This window comes from Colossoma macropomum, unplaced genomic scaffold (assembly GCF_904425465.1).
Source record: "Colossoma macropomum unplaced genomic scaffold, Colossoma_macropomum, whole genome shotgun sequence".
NCBI classification, from domain to species: Eukaryota; Metazoa; Chordata; class Actinopteri; order Characiformes; family Serrasalmidae; genus Colossoma; species Colossoma macropomum.
In genome coordinates, this window is record NW_023494786.1 from 35,454,955 (window position 1) to 35,467,523 (window position 12,569).

At 41.3% G+C, this 12,569-nt stretch overlaps 1 protein-coding gene across 1 annotated transcript in view; it reads left to right on the plus strand.

Annotated features, from left to right (window-relative positions):
- ppp2r3a (protein phosphatase 2, regulatory subunit B'', alpha) overlaps nt 1–12,569 on the plus strand; it is a 158,296-nt gene that overhangs the window by 91,778 nt on the left and 53,949 nt on the right. Inside the window, exon 3 of the mRNA XM_036565447.1 lies at nt 5,097–7,774. Within this exon, the coding sequence (XP_036421340.1) occupies nt 5,621–7,774 (2,154 nt within the window). The 5' untranslated portion in view covers nt 5,097–5,620. The remainder of the gene's footprint in view (nt 1–5,096; nt 7,775–12,569) is intronic.

Consider the following 12,569-nt stretch of genomic DNA (forward strand, 5'->3'; position numbering starts at 1 on the left):
CAGTGGAGTCACGTGAAAGCCTTGTTTGTCCACTCAACCGTTTAGTAAAACATAGTAATGAGAAAGTATGTCACAATAATGAGATAGAAAGTGATAATTATTTGATAGGAAGTCGTACTTATGAGATACATTCTCATTATGTTGAGATATTAAGTCATATTGCAATTATGAGATACAAACTCATAATTGTGAAATGTCACAATTATGAGACAGTGAGTTATAGAAGATATAGAAGCCATAATTATGAGATATTATCTCATTGTCATGACTCTTGTCAGAATTAAGAGATACTGATTATGATGAGATGCTGAGTCATGATTACAAGATACTGTCTCATTATTATGAGATAGTAAGTGATATTTGTGAGATACAAACTCTACTATGGAATAAGCTGTAATTATGAAACACTAAGTCATAATTATGAGATAGTAAGTCCTGATAATGAAATAGTAAGTCATAATTATGAGATACGAACTCTACTATTAAATAAGCTGTAATTATGAAACGCTAAGTCATAATTATGAGATAGTAAGTCTTAATTATGAGCTACGAACTCTACTATGAAATAAGCTGGATTTATGAAACACTAAGTCATAATTATGAGATAGTAAGTCATATTTGTCAGATACTAATTTTACTATGAAATAAGCTGTAATTATGAGACACTGAGTCATAATTATGAGATAGTGAGTCATATTTGTGAGATACTTTGCTATGAATTAACCTGTAATTATGAGACACTAAGTCACAATTATGAGATAGTAAGTCATATTTGTGAGATACTAATTTTACTATGAAATAAGCTGTAATTATGAGACAGTCATAATTATGAGATAGAAAGTCATAATAATGAGAGAGCATAATTTCTGTACAGTATTGAAAAATGGAAAAATAAATGAATGCTTAAAACAGTTTGCATCTAATTTACTGCATTTCACTGGAACCAATGTCAGTGATTAAAACTGGACATCTAGTAGTCTGCAGCCTATCAGAATAAAGTGGGTGTGGAGTGGGTGGTGCTTATGGTATGGACACACACACTCAAATGACCTGTTTTTTTTTCTGAAGAGCTCAGAAATTGTGGAGTTTGCAATTTTTGTCACCAATTTTGGCAAATATTAATTTCACTTTATGACCAAAAGAAACAGCCCAAAATGACTTGGGAAAAAATCTTATATTAAAAGTAAAGTATGTTTTTTTTCCTTCTCCTGTGAAGTTACTGTTTTGAAGATATGAGGTTTTGTTCCGACAGCAGCGATATGTTGGTGTCATGTTTCCTTATGAGCAGCACTCTACAGTGAAGTGACACCAAAATAACCAAAAGAAATGTATATATGAGGTTTTAATGACAGACATTCAATCATCGCTTATAAATATTGTGGTTTTAGTCTTCTTTGTGCCGTGTGATGATTCACAGTGGAAAAATACTCATCGGGCTATAAATATTTACATTCCTGCTGCAGTTATTTGTGAAATTAGCATTCATTCATTATGTATTCATTTCATACATAATGAATGAATCTGTTCATTGTTTTAATAACTTGAATGCGGAGTTATTAGTGAAATGAATAGACTGACCTTGGTGATAAAATCAGCCAAAATCAATGTATTTATCAGGGATTCTACATAACAGTGTGTACATACATTAGCGAAGTTCACCTTGACACATCTGGACTGTGTATATGTGTTTGTGCAAAAGTCAGAGACCCCCTTCATTTATTTAATAATAAATATCCAGTCAAACCAACCAGTAAGTACACAAAATCCCCAACAGCTCACTCTACTCTCAGCTGTGTGAGTCAGTGAGTCACTCTTCCCCTTTATTCCAGCTTCCATTCTGTTCTGGAGACTCACTTTCAGCTCCTCAAAGAATCTGCAGACACACCTCCAAAGTTCAGTCTTAGAAGCTGGTTGATGATTTTCTGAAGTAATCAAACACATTCAGTGGTGTTGAGGTCTGGACTCTGGGGTGGTCAGTCCATAGTTCAGCTTCTTTGTTGGATGTGTCCGTCTCCTTTTCTCAGTGAGGTTCTTCTTGATCAGCTACACATCCTTTCAGACCCACAGCGCTGAGTCGTCTTCTCACAGTGGAAGGATGGACAGAAACACCTGTGGATGTTTTCAGATCTGATCAGCTTGATTTTCTCCTCTCTCTCAGAGATGAAAGCTTTAAGTGTTGTTTATCTGATGGGGGCAGTTTTGGGGTCCACCAGCTCTTTCAGGTGGTGGTTAGGAGCCACATTTTCTCTGGAGCTTTTAATCAGTTTTTGAACTCCAGTTTTGGAAACTTTACTTTCACTTTGACTTTCTCTTTCCTTATGCAAGTGTATTATATTTTGATGAGCTGGAGTGGCATTTATGATCCAGAACTGGTCACTCAACCTGACCTCACTAATGTTCTTGTGGCTGAATGCAACCAAATCCTTGCAGCAGTGTTCCAACATCTTGTGTAAAGCCTTCCAAGAAGAGGCTGTTACTGCAGCAAGAGGGGACAAACTCACTATTAATACCCTTCATTTTTAGAGGAAGTGCAGGAGTCTGTAGATATTTGGACGTCTCTTCTTCTGCTTACCGACATAAATTGGTTTGAACTGAGTTTAGACTTCACACTTTCCAAACCGTGTTTCAGTGAGCTCAGAAATAATTCATATAAAACGATAGATTTCTTTATTATCGTCTGTGATAACTGAGCTTAACCTGCACCTTGAACCCTCTTAAGTCTTAAATGCATTTTTATGCATCTTCTAGCATAATTTTTTTATTGTTCCCATTTATTTTTGACTGATAACAGCTCAGTACTTTTCAGCACTTTTTATTTATTTATTTATTTATTTATTCTTTAATTTTTAATTTATTGCTTACTGTCATTGCTTTTCTTGTTTTTGGCTGGACAAAAAGGCTAAAGGGGTGAAGTACTGTTTCATTAATGATGATCTTACATGGCCCAAATTTGCAGGTTTTTATTTTTGTGAGATTAAACAAACATGTTGGTGACTTACAGTGACTCCCTGCTAAAGCCAGAGTGAAACTGGCTGAATCATCTTTATCTTCTCTTTCTTTTTTCTTTCTTTCTTTTTTTCCTCATTTTTCTTTTATTCCCTGTCTAGTTCTAGCTGGAACACATCGTCCAATTATCTGAGCCCATGTCCTCATCTTTGGCTCTTTTGATCTCTGAAGAAGAGCTACATATGTATGGTTGGAGGCGATTTCCACACACTGAGACAGGAAGTTCAGTGGGGTTTATGTCTCTCGCTATAAAGGGCTCGGATCCTTTTATCTGCTTGAGCTCAACATGCTTCAAACTCCCTGTTAACTAGAGACACTCTGGAGCGCCAAATCACAGCACATACAGACGGACAGCAGCTATTTAATGTATATGGTGTGTTCAGCAAAAGTGGGACGGTACTTAATCGAATCTCGAGCCTCTCAGTTGAGACTCCAAGTCAGGTCTGAGTCAAGTTTCAAGTCTTTGAGATGTGAGTCCGAGTCAAGCCTTGAGTCTCTGATATTCAAGTCTTAGTCGAGTCTTAGTCGAGGTGTGAGACCAAGTCGAGTCTCGAGGCTCGGGGGTGTGAGTCTGAGTTGAATCTTGAGTTTCTGAAATTGTGAGTTTCAGTTGAGTTTTGAGTCTCTGAGTCGCAAGTCCGAGGCGAGTCACAAGTCTCTGAGGTGCGAGACTGAGCTGAGTCTTGAGTTTCTGAGGTGTAAGTCCGAGTCAAGTCTCGAGTCTCTGAGGTTTGAGTCTTGAGTCGAGTCTCTGAGGTGCGAGTCCGAGTCAAGGCTTGAGTCTCTGAAGTGCGAGTCAGAGTCTAGCCTTGAGTCTCCGAGGTGTAAGTATGAGTTGAGTCTCTGAGGTGCAAGTCCGAGTCAAGGCTTGAGGCTCTGGAGTGTGAGTCTGATTCTTGAGTCTTTGCGGTGTGAGTCTGACTCGAATCTTGAGTTTCTGAGATGCAAGTCTGAGTTGAGACTCGAGTCTCTGAGGCGTGAGTCCGAGTCAAGTCACGAGTCTCTGAGGTGCGAGACTAAGTCAAGTATTAAGTTTTTGAGATGTAAATCTGAGTCAAGTCTCGAGTCTTTGAGGTTTGAGTCTGAGTCGAGTCTCTGAGGTGCGAGTCTGAGTCAAGGCTGAGTCAAGGAACTGGGAAAATCTACTCTTAGGAACAGCACCAGCGAGCTGGACCCTCACTACAGGAACCACTACAGCTCGGCTCACTGGGTCACTCAGTCATTTTAAACTTTTTCTCTCTAACCACCTCCACTCTGCCTCACACTGTTTTACCTGATCTTTTACCACTATTGTCTTATTTTCATTATTTTATTATTTATTTATTATTATTCATATTCATATTCTTATTTTAATTATGATTATTTTATTATTATTTTAGTCATTTTAATAAATATTTTGTTTACTTTTTGATCTTATTCTCCTCTAATTTTATTTTGATCTGATTTTATTAACCTTTACATTTTAGCTATGTTTTAATTATTGTTTTATATTTTTTATGTATTTTTATTATTAAATGTTTTGCTTTTTTATACTTACCTGATTTGAGTCTTTTTTTATTTATTGAATTTACTTTTATTATTTGATATGTTCTTACACATTATCAATCCCTTGCTCTGTATCTACTGGGCAACACTGTAAATGAGGGTCACCCTCAGTGTTGTCCGAGATTAAATAAAGCTTGATTGATTGATTGGTCTATCTTTGTTGTAGAATCAGAAGAAAAATTATGACGTCACCCAAAATGATAATGCCACAGTGCCTTTGTGGCAGCGATTCATGATGGTTACATTTGATTGGCTGTTGTCACTCAAAGAGCATTGTGGCATAAAGTGTACCTTTTTGATTTTTCTCATTACCCTTAATAATTACTTATTTTCATCTTTTTTGAGAGGTTTTTGTTCAAACAACAGCACAACTGAAAGCTGAGTTTGTGCTAAAGGAATGGACATAGATCATTGGACGATAGTGAAGTTACAGTCAAAAATAAAAAGCCAAGTTTTAGACTTTGGCCTTACGGGGTAATTTCCACTGTATTAGTTGTAAGTGTAAAAGCTAAACGAGTGTCTTCTGTTTCTTTTTTTCCTCACAGGTGCTCTTGTTGGGTTCACGAAAACATCTGCGACCCACTGGAAAGAAAGAGAAGAAAAAACATCTGTGAAACACATCAAGGCAGAACTATCACCAGGCGGCTTGTGGTTTACGGGTTTGAGGAAGGGGCCAGGAGACTTCTCCATGCCCACAGGCCTCCACTGTCCACAGGAAAGATGATCAGGAGCACTGTGTTTTGGCCTATAATTAGGCCACAGCGTCCTGTGCTGAGGAATGGATAGCCTCGTCGCTATGGCTAACAATTACCTCCTTAACCATGGGGCTCCGGTAAAGGACTGGCACGGACATTATTTTTTTCTTTGGCCTTAAATCAGCAGAATCAGCATTTGGAGTAGCCCTTTGTTACTGTAAGTCTCCACAAGAGAACCTTTCCTAGCTGTTTGCCTTGGTTTGGGACCGAAAAGAGTTTTTTTTAACGTTTGCAGTTTTTTATCAGCTGATTTTACTGTTATCAAGAGGCATAATTTCTGTTATATGAAGACACCTATACATTTCTAAGAGAACATGGCAGCGACCTATCGCATCGTGGTCAGCAGCATAAACTGTTACAACAGTGTGGTGATCGACCGGCGCGTTCAGCACACGGTGCATTACTGTAATGGACCTTGCGGGGCACTGAAACATGGGTTTAACTGCATGGTGGCTCATCGCAGCACCTGTGCTGAGCTTCTGGATGTACCTGTTTCCCGTCCTTATACGGACCGGCCTATGAGCCTCCACGAGTCTGCCTCTAAAACTGTGGAGAATGGCAGCTCTGGTCATTTCTGTGAGGATTATCACCAGGCCATCCCTAGGATCAAGAAAGGATCGACCATCCAAAGCTCGACAAGCCTGAAGGACATCACAGGTGAGGCTATCAACTTAGCTAGTGGGAAGACCAAAGAGTTTTCCTTTGAGAAGATCAAGTACTCCTCCAGCCACGTGACCTTCAGAAAGGGCCGAAAGGTTAGGCCCGATTCATTCAGCCGAAGGTCCACTGACCTTGACATTATCTATGGCCACTTTGCAGGCAACGATGAGAATTGTCCTCCTTTTGGCCTTTTGCAGAAGTCCGTGGCAGAAGAGCAGAAGCTTAGCCGCAGTGCCTCTCTAGAGCAAAACCTGAACAGCAGTACGGCCACGCTTTACCTCAACAGCCTCAGCGAGGAGAACCTTATCGCACGAATACTGGAGAAGACCAAGGCGGACAGCAGCACCTCAGGGGAAGACATAAAAGCCTGCCTGGACATCCTGCTGAAGTGCTCAGAGGACTTGAAAAAGTGCACAGACATCATAAAGCAGTGCATCAAGAGGAAGTCCATGGGTGGAGATGGAAACGAGGATTCCGGCAACCCTGAAGCCATCTATAAGAATGTGATGGCACGACTTTCCAGCTACCTCAAGAGGCTACCTCTGGAGCTGGAGCTGGGTCAAACTGGGAGGCAAGAACACAGTGATTTGTCTGAACTGCTCAACAGCCTCCACGGACTTCAGCAAAGTCCGTTCTCGCCAATTTTTGGCAACGAACAGCCACCGCGCTATGAGGATGTTGTCCATTCCCCGCCATTGACAAAACCACAGTCTAAATCTGTATCCTCACCTTCTCAGCCAGAGTCCCACGAAGGTTCCAGGGATCTCACAGGGAACCTAAAACCTGTCCAGGGTCTTGTTGCATCGCTATCATCCCATGCATCTGTTAATGGCAGCAACCTACCTTCTGTTTCCAGTGCATCCACTTTTCATTCTGTCTCTACCAGCCGTCATGATCCCTTCTCTTCCACCAATTCCCTGTTGTCCAGCAGCACCGACAGCATCTGCAAAGACTCCATGGAGGCTCTCTACATCGAAGAGGATGCAGATGTGGGTCGGACTTTGGACAAGACAGTGAGATATGAGGGGAAGCATGGCAGCTATGGTATTTCAGATTCCAGGCAGCATTCGAAAAGAGCCAGTGCCCTCTCAGACACAGGCACAAGCGTTACAGATAAACTCACAGATTTCAGTAGAAATGGAACTGCTTACAAACCCAGATCTGAGCCAGTTATTAACCAGCCATACAGCATGGATTCAAGAACGCTCTCAAAACCAGCACCTCAGATCAGCAGGGAAGGGGAGGATGATATTGACAAACTACTGATGGACTTGGAGTGCCTCTCCCAGAACATGCAAAAGGAACCTCCACTACCACCCAAGTTGAAGCGAATGAATGAATCTGTTCACCAGGCAAACTCCTACCAAAACCAGCACCAGATTGCTAGCTCAGGGACTCAGTGTCCAGCAGTGACCCAGAATCTTCCTGGACTCTCATACCCCAAGCCAGTGGACCGTGAGACTGGCAAGGCAGGTGAAGAGGATGATGGTGCTTTGCTGCTGCGGATTCTGGAAAGCATCGAGAGCTTTGCTCAGGAGCTGGTGGAGAGTGGTGCTGGATTAGGGACTCAGTCCAAGGAGCGTGAAGTCATGCGCCTGCTCCAGGACACTTTGGCCACCGCTAAACAGGAAACTTCTCCAGAACCTCTTCCTGAGCCTCCAGCGGAAAGCACACCTGTGCCTGCTAATGCATCTGCAGCACCTGCAGCTACACCTTCACCTGTGCCTGTTTCAGTGACCAGTCCAGTGCCCACAGGGAGAGACACGGGTTCGACTATACTCATCCAGCAGACGCCTGAAATCATCAGAGTGAGTACAGTTAATGAATGCATGAATGAATTAAGGTGCAGTTTGTTTGCCCCAATAGTTCCCTGCAAAATGGACAGCACAGGGTATTCAGATATTTTGAGCGAGACTCTAAATCATAGTGAAATAAATCAGAAGTGAAAAAGGGAGCTTTAAACTGTTGTGCAAGAAGTTGCCGGTATCCTGATTTGGATTTGCCTTTAGTGTTTTTTTCAGAGGACCTAACCAGAGCTGCCTGTGGGGGCATTTAGGTGATGCCTTTTCAGATTCTTTAAATCAGGGGTGTTAAACTCAACCAGTAAAGCTGCCATATTAAAAAGTCTCATCAGATCTGTGGGCCAGAGAAAAAAAAATGTTTTTATTTTATTTATAATTAATTTTGTGCTGTAACCCAACCTGGCCAATATTTATTCAAAATATGCAAAAACTTCAACAGTAAAATACAGACACTTGTAGTAGACCTTGAAATATTGCATGGGCACTTGAAGTATTCAAAATGTAAACGTCCCCAGGAGCTCAGTCTTTTAAGCCTACTTATTTGCTTGAACTAGACACCTGGTGTCCTTTCTTTGCTGCAAGTTCAATAAGACTTGGGCTCAATTCCTGAGCCGCTGAGCTGACGTTAATTGTTTATATTGGTTGCAGCTGCAGCTGAAATGCGTTTGGTGATATGACTGGTGTGGAATTGTGTGGAATTGTGTAGAATTAAGGTGTAACCGCTGTCCCATAGATTGTTGTTGGGGTGGGAGAGTCAGAGCGTGCATTATGTCGCAGTGCATGCTGGGGACTGTAGTGCAGCGCATTTTGAAACTGGCTAGTATTAATAGAAAATTAAAATACTTTTACAGGACAATATTTAAAGCAAAAACGTTACTGGTCATTGCATGTGTCTTTGTTGGTGGTGATGCTGGGCATTCCGATTGAAAAGATTCACTCTTGTAATCAGTATGTGGGGAATATCAGAGCACTGCTTAGGGACCTTGTGGAAAGGAACGAAGCTCTATGACTGAGTGAATCTGGGACTGAATTAATGAATCTGAGCAAGTGAATACATTTTAAGCAAATTAATGAATCTGTGAATCAAAGAAATAGATGGATGGATGAACGAATGAATATAAGCTGCTTTTCTCTTAACTGTGGGTTCTTGATATCTTGGTCTTATTTAAACTGAGGCAAATCTCAGTGAAGAGGAAAATTCATTTTACCATCCACTGAGGCACAAAATGAAAGTCTTCACAGACGATTTGCTGTAAGAGCTGACTTCCCTCCTGAAATATGCACTGCATTATGCAAAAACCTAGGGCAGGGGTGCTTTGAAGTCTTATGAGTGAAATCATTTGTCTCCCTCTAAATCATAGGTCGTGATGAGATTGCCATTTCCCCATCTATTGAATAAATCATAAGTTATGCTGGAGGCGTGTGTTTTTGTTACTCTAGTAATTGCCTGCAATCGCTGGACTGACTCAACCGTTGCATTTGCTTCCTTTACCCAGTCCGAGGCTTTATGGTGCTCTCTGTAGTTCGGTAATTCTGTGGAGAAGATTACATGTTTGGTTTGTTGGCTTTTTGTAACAAAGCGTAATTTTATAAATTGCCTGTTCTGAGTATTGTGGATATCATCAGTACTTAAAGAACACTGACCAACTACATGATTCATTACATAAAGATGCATTTAGTGCAGCAGAGTGTGTGAAAAGCTGAATATAAAACCATTGTATTCATAGCCTTTGATAGCATTTTTAACGAGGCAGTGTATGGGGAGTTTTCTATCTGTTCCATTCATCAAATCTCCCACCCTTATGTCACGCCTCTCCCTGGCTCCACTGTTACCACTGCTTCTCACTCTGGTGCGAACTCCAACTCCCAGAATCCTCTGGGAAGTCACCAGACTCCAGACTCTTTACCATCCACCTATCCACGCTCAGCTTCTCCTGATCACTAATTCTATACTCCTGTTCAGTATAAAGCCCAGGCTTTAGTTTAGTCATGTTGTGAAGTACTGTTTCAGCTTTCCGTTTGTTTACCATGTATGCTCTGGTTTATGGACCTCTTGCCTGTTGCTGGATTTCGTCTCGTTTGCCCCTTATTAAGCTTTTAACCAACAGCCAACTCTGCTAGCGTCTGATCCATCCAGACACCTTACACCCTACTGTGTACAGTATGTGGAAAATTGCAGAATAAGCATTTGAATTTGAGGGAGGATTGCATTAAACATGGGAGGGGTGCACCGAAATTTCAGCCACCGAAAAATGTGAAACATGGCTGCATTTTTGACCGAAAAGATAAAACAGACCTTCAATGAAGTGTCAAAAAATGGACCGGAGGGGCTAAAAAAACATTTATATATATACAAGTATTCAACAACAGCAGGGTATCAGAGATTACAGAGTCTTAACATAGTTAATGGCATCAGTCCAAAAGTGAATCATTGCTGCCTGGCATTATGGAATCCGGCTGTCGCTCGCTGCAGAATAACAATGTCCAGAACATATCCACACCATAACTGAGACAAAGAAAAACAATTATTCATTGTGTTGATGGTCAGCAATTTTATTTTCTTGTCTGGAGTAAAACTACTGTGGGAAGAGAACTCATCGCTGAACTTTTAGTTTCTGTTTTGGCTCATTTGTTGACGGCTCCGTTAGGGCCTGGTGATTAATCGAAAAATAATCGAAAACGACATTCAGAACCTCTAACCGACGTAATCTCGCCCATGTCGGTTATTTCAATTTTTTTTTTAATTATGTTAATCCTTTCCCCACTCTGTGGGTTCATGCACTGTCCCCTTAAAACTCACTACCGCATGTGTAGTCAGGTGCCTCCACCACGCCCAACCTGTGACATCGAAGCTAAGGCTACGTTCACACAGCAGGTAAAAGTGGCCCAAATCTGATTTTCTCACCAAATCCGAGTTTTTTGTTTGGCTGTTGATATTATCTTTTAAATGTGATCTGTATCATCAGTCTGAACAGATCAGCTCCTAAACTGACCCTCATGCGCAAAAGAACAGAGCGTCACGCTGCTTCACGGCTCATCCAGGGGTAAACAATCATGACCGCCAATGACGCCAGTCGCTCCCGGAGGATCAGCTTCATCTTCACCAGTATCACAGGAGCCATCATGAAGCTTCACTGACTGACAGCTGGGCCGTAAAAATGGCGCGGTCACTTCTTTGGTTCGTGTCCTCGGATTCTTTAAACTGCTTTCAGACTTTTAACTGTTCTTTGACGCTGCAGCCTCGTTCTCCTGCGGCCGCGTTCAGACATTTCTTTAGAAATCTCTTCAAACACGGAGGGTTTTGGATGAGTCTCTTCTCATTTTTGTACAGAAACATCACCCCAGATGTTCATGAGTCTCAGCAGCACAAGATTATGACGAATGTCGGGTTGGATTGACATAAAAGCCACATGAATTCCGATCTGGCGGTTGAGACGATTTACATTAAGATATGCAGAACATATATACAGTACAAACCTTGTCAGTGAACAGTGAGGGCACTAGGCTCCGTTATTCACCTTTTAAGCCCTGCTCCTCCTGTGGCCCGGTTAGTAGGTGCCGCTAGGTGTTCACGTTATTACCTTCGGCCTGGTTGAACATTACCTTCAGTGCATCAGGACACATTTAGCTGGCTTATAGAGTTTGTCTGGTCCAGGTTGTTCTTGATGTTTTTACTTGAGTGAAAACTCTTCCAGTCAGCATGCAGAAATTATGATCTTGCTAATTTTCCCATGGTGGTCTTGTGGTCTTGTGTAAATCTGCTGTAACTGTCAGGGCCTCCCCCCCCCTTCTCTCTCTCTCTCTCTCTCTCTCTCTCTCTCTCTCTCTCTCCCTCCCTTTCTTTCTTTCTTTCTTTTCTCTCTGGTAAATCCAGACCTCACATGTTTTTGTGCTGAGCTTTGTAACCCAACACCGGCTCGCCTGCTATCTAGGGCATGCTATTTATGACGTTGCCGTGAAACCTGTCAGGAGAGGAACTCCTTCTGTGATAGCAGCAGCTCCACTTTCTCCTGAATCTGTGCCTGCAGGAGCTCTACAACACACACATTCTGTAATTAGGTCCACAGTTTAAAACACACAATAAAAAGGCCCAGATCTCGTCGGACATATTAGATATCCATCCCTGCACGAACAGGTAACTGTCAGCAGTAATTACACAACACTACATTACAATACAGTGCAGTACAATACATTACAACACAATACAGTGTAGTACAATGCAGTACAATACAGTACAATACCATACAATGAAGTACAACACAGTACATTACAGTATGGTGCAATATAGTACAATACAGTACAACACAGCACAGTGCAACAAAATACAGTACAGTATAACACAGTATAGTATAGTACAATACAGTACAACAAAATACAGTGCAGTACAACACAGTACAGTGCAACAAAATACAGTACAGTATAGCACAGTATAGTATAGTACAATACGGTACAACAAAATACAGTGCAGTACAACACAGTACAGTGCAACAAAATACAGTACAGTATAGCACAGTATAGTATAGTACAATACGGTACAACAAAATACAGTGCAGTACAACACAGTACAGTGCAACAAAATACAGTACAGTATAGCACAGTATAGTATAGTACAATACGGTACAACAAAATACAGTGCAGTATAGCACAATATACACAGTACAATATGGTGCAAGACAATACTGGGACAGTACAATACAGTACAGTACAACACGGTATAGTACAACACAGTACAGTACGATATAATACAGTTCAGTATAGTACAGTATAGTACAACACAGCACAGTGCAACAAAATACAGTAC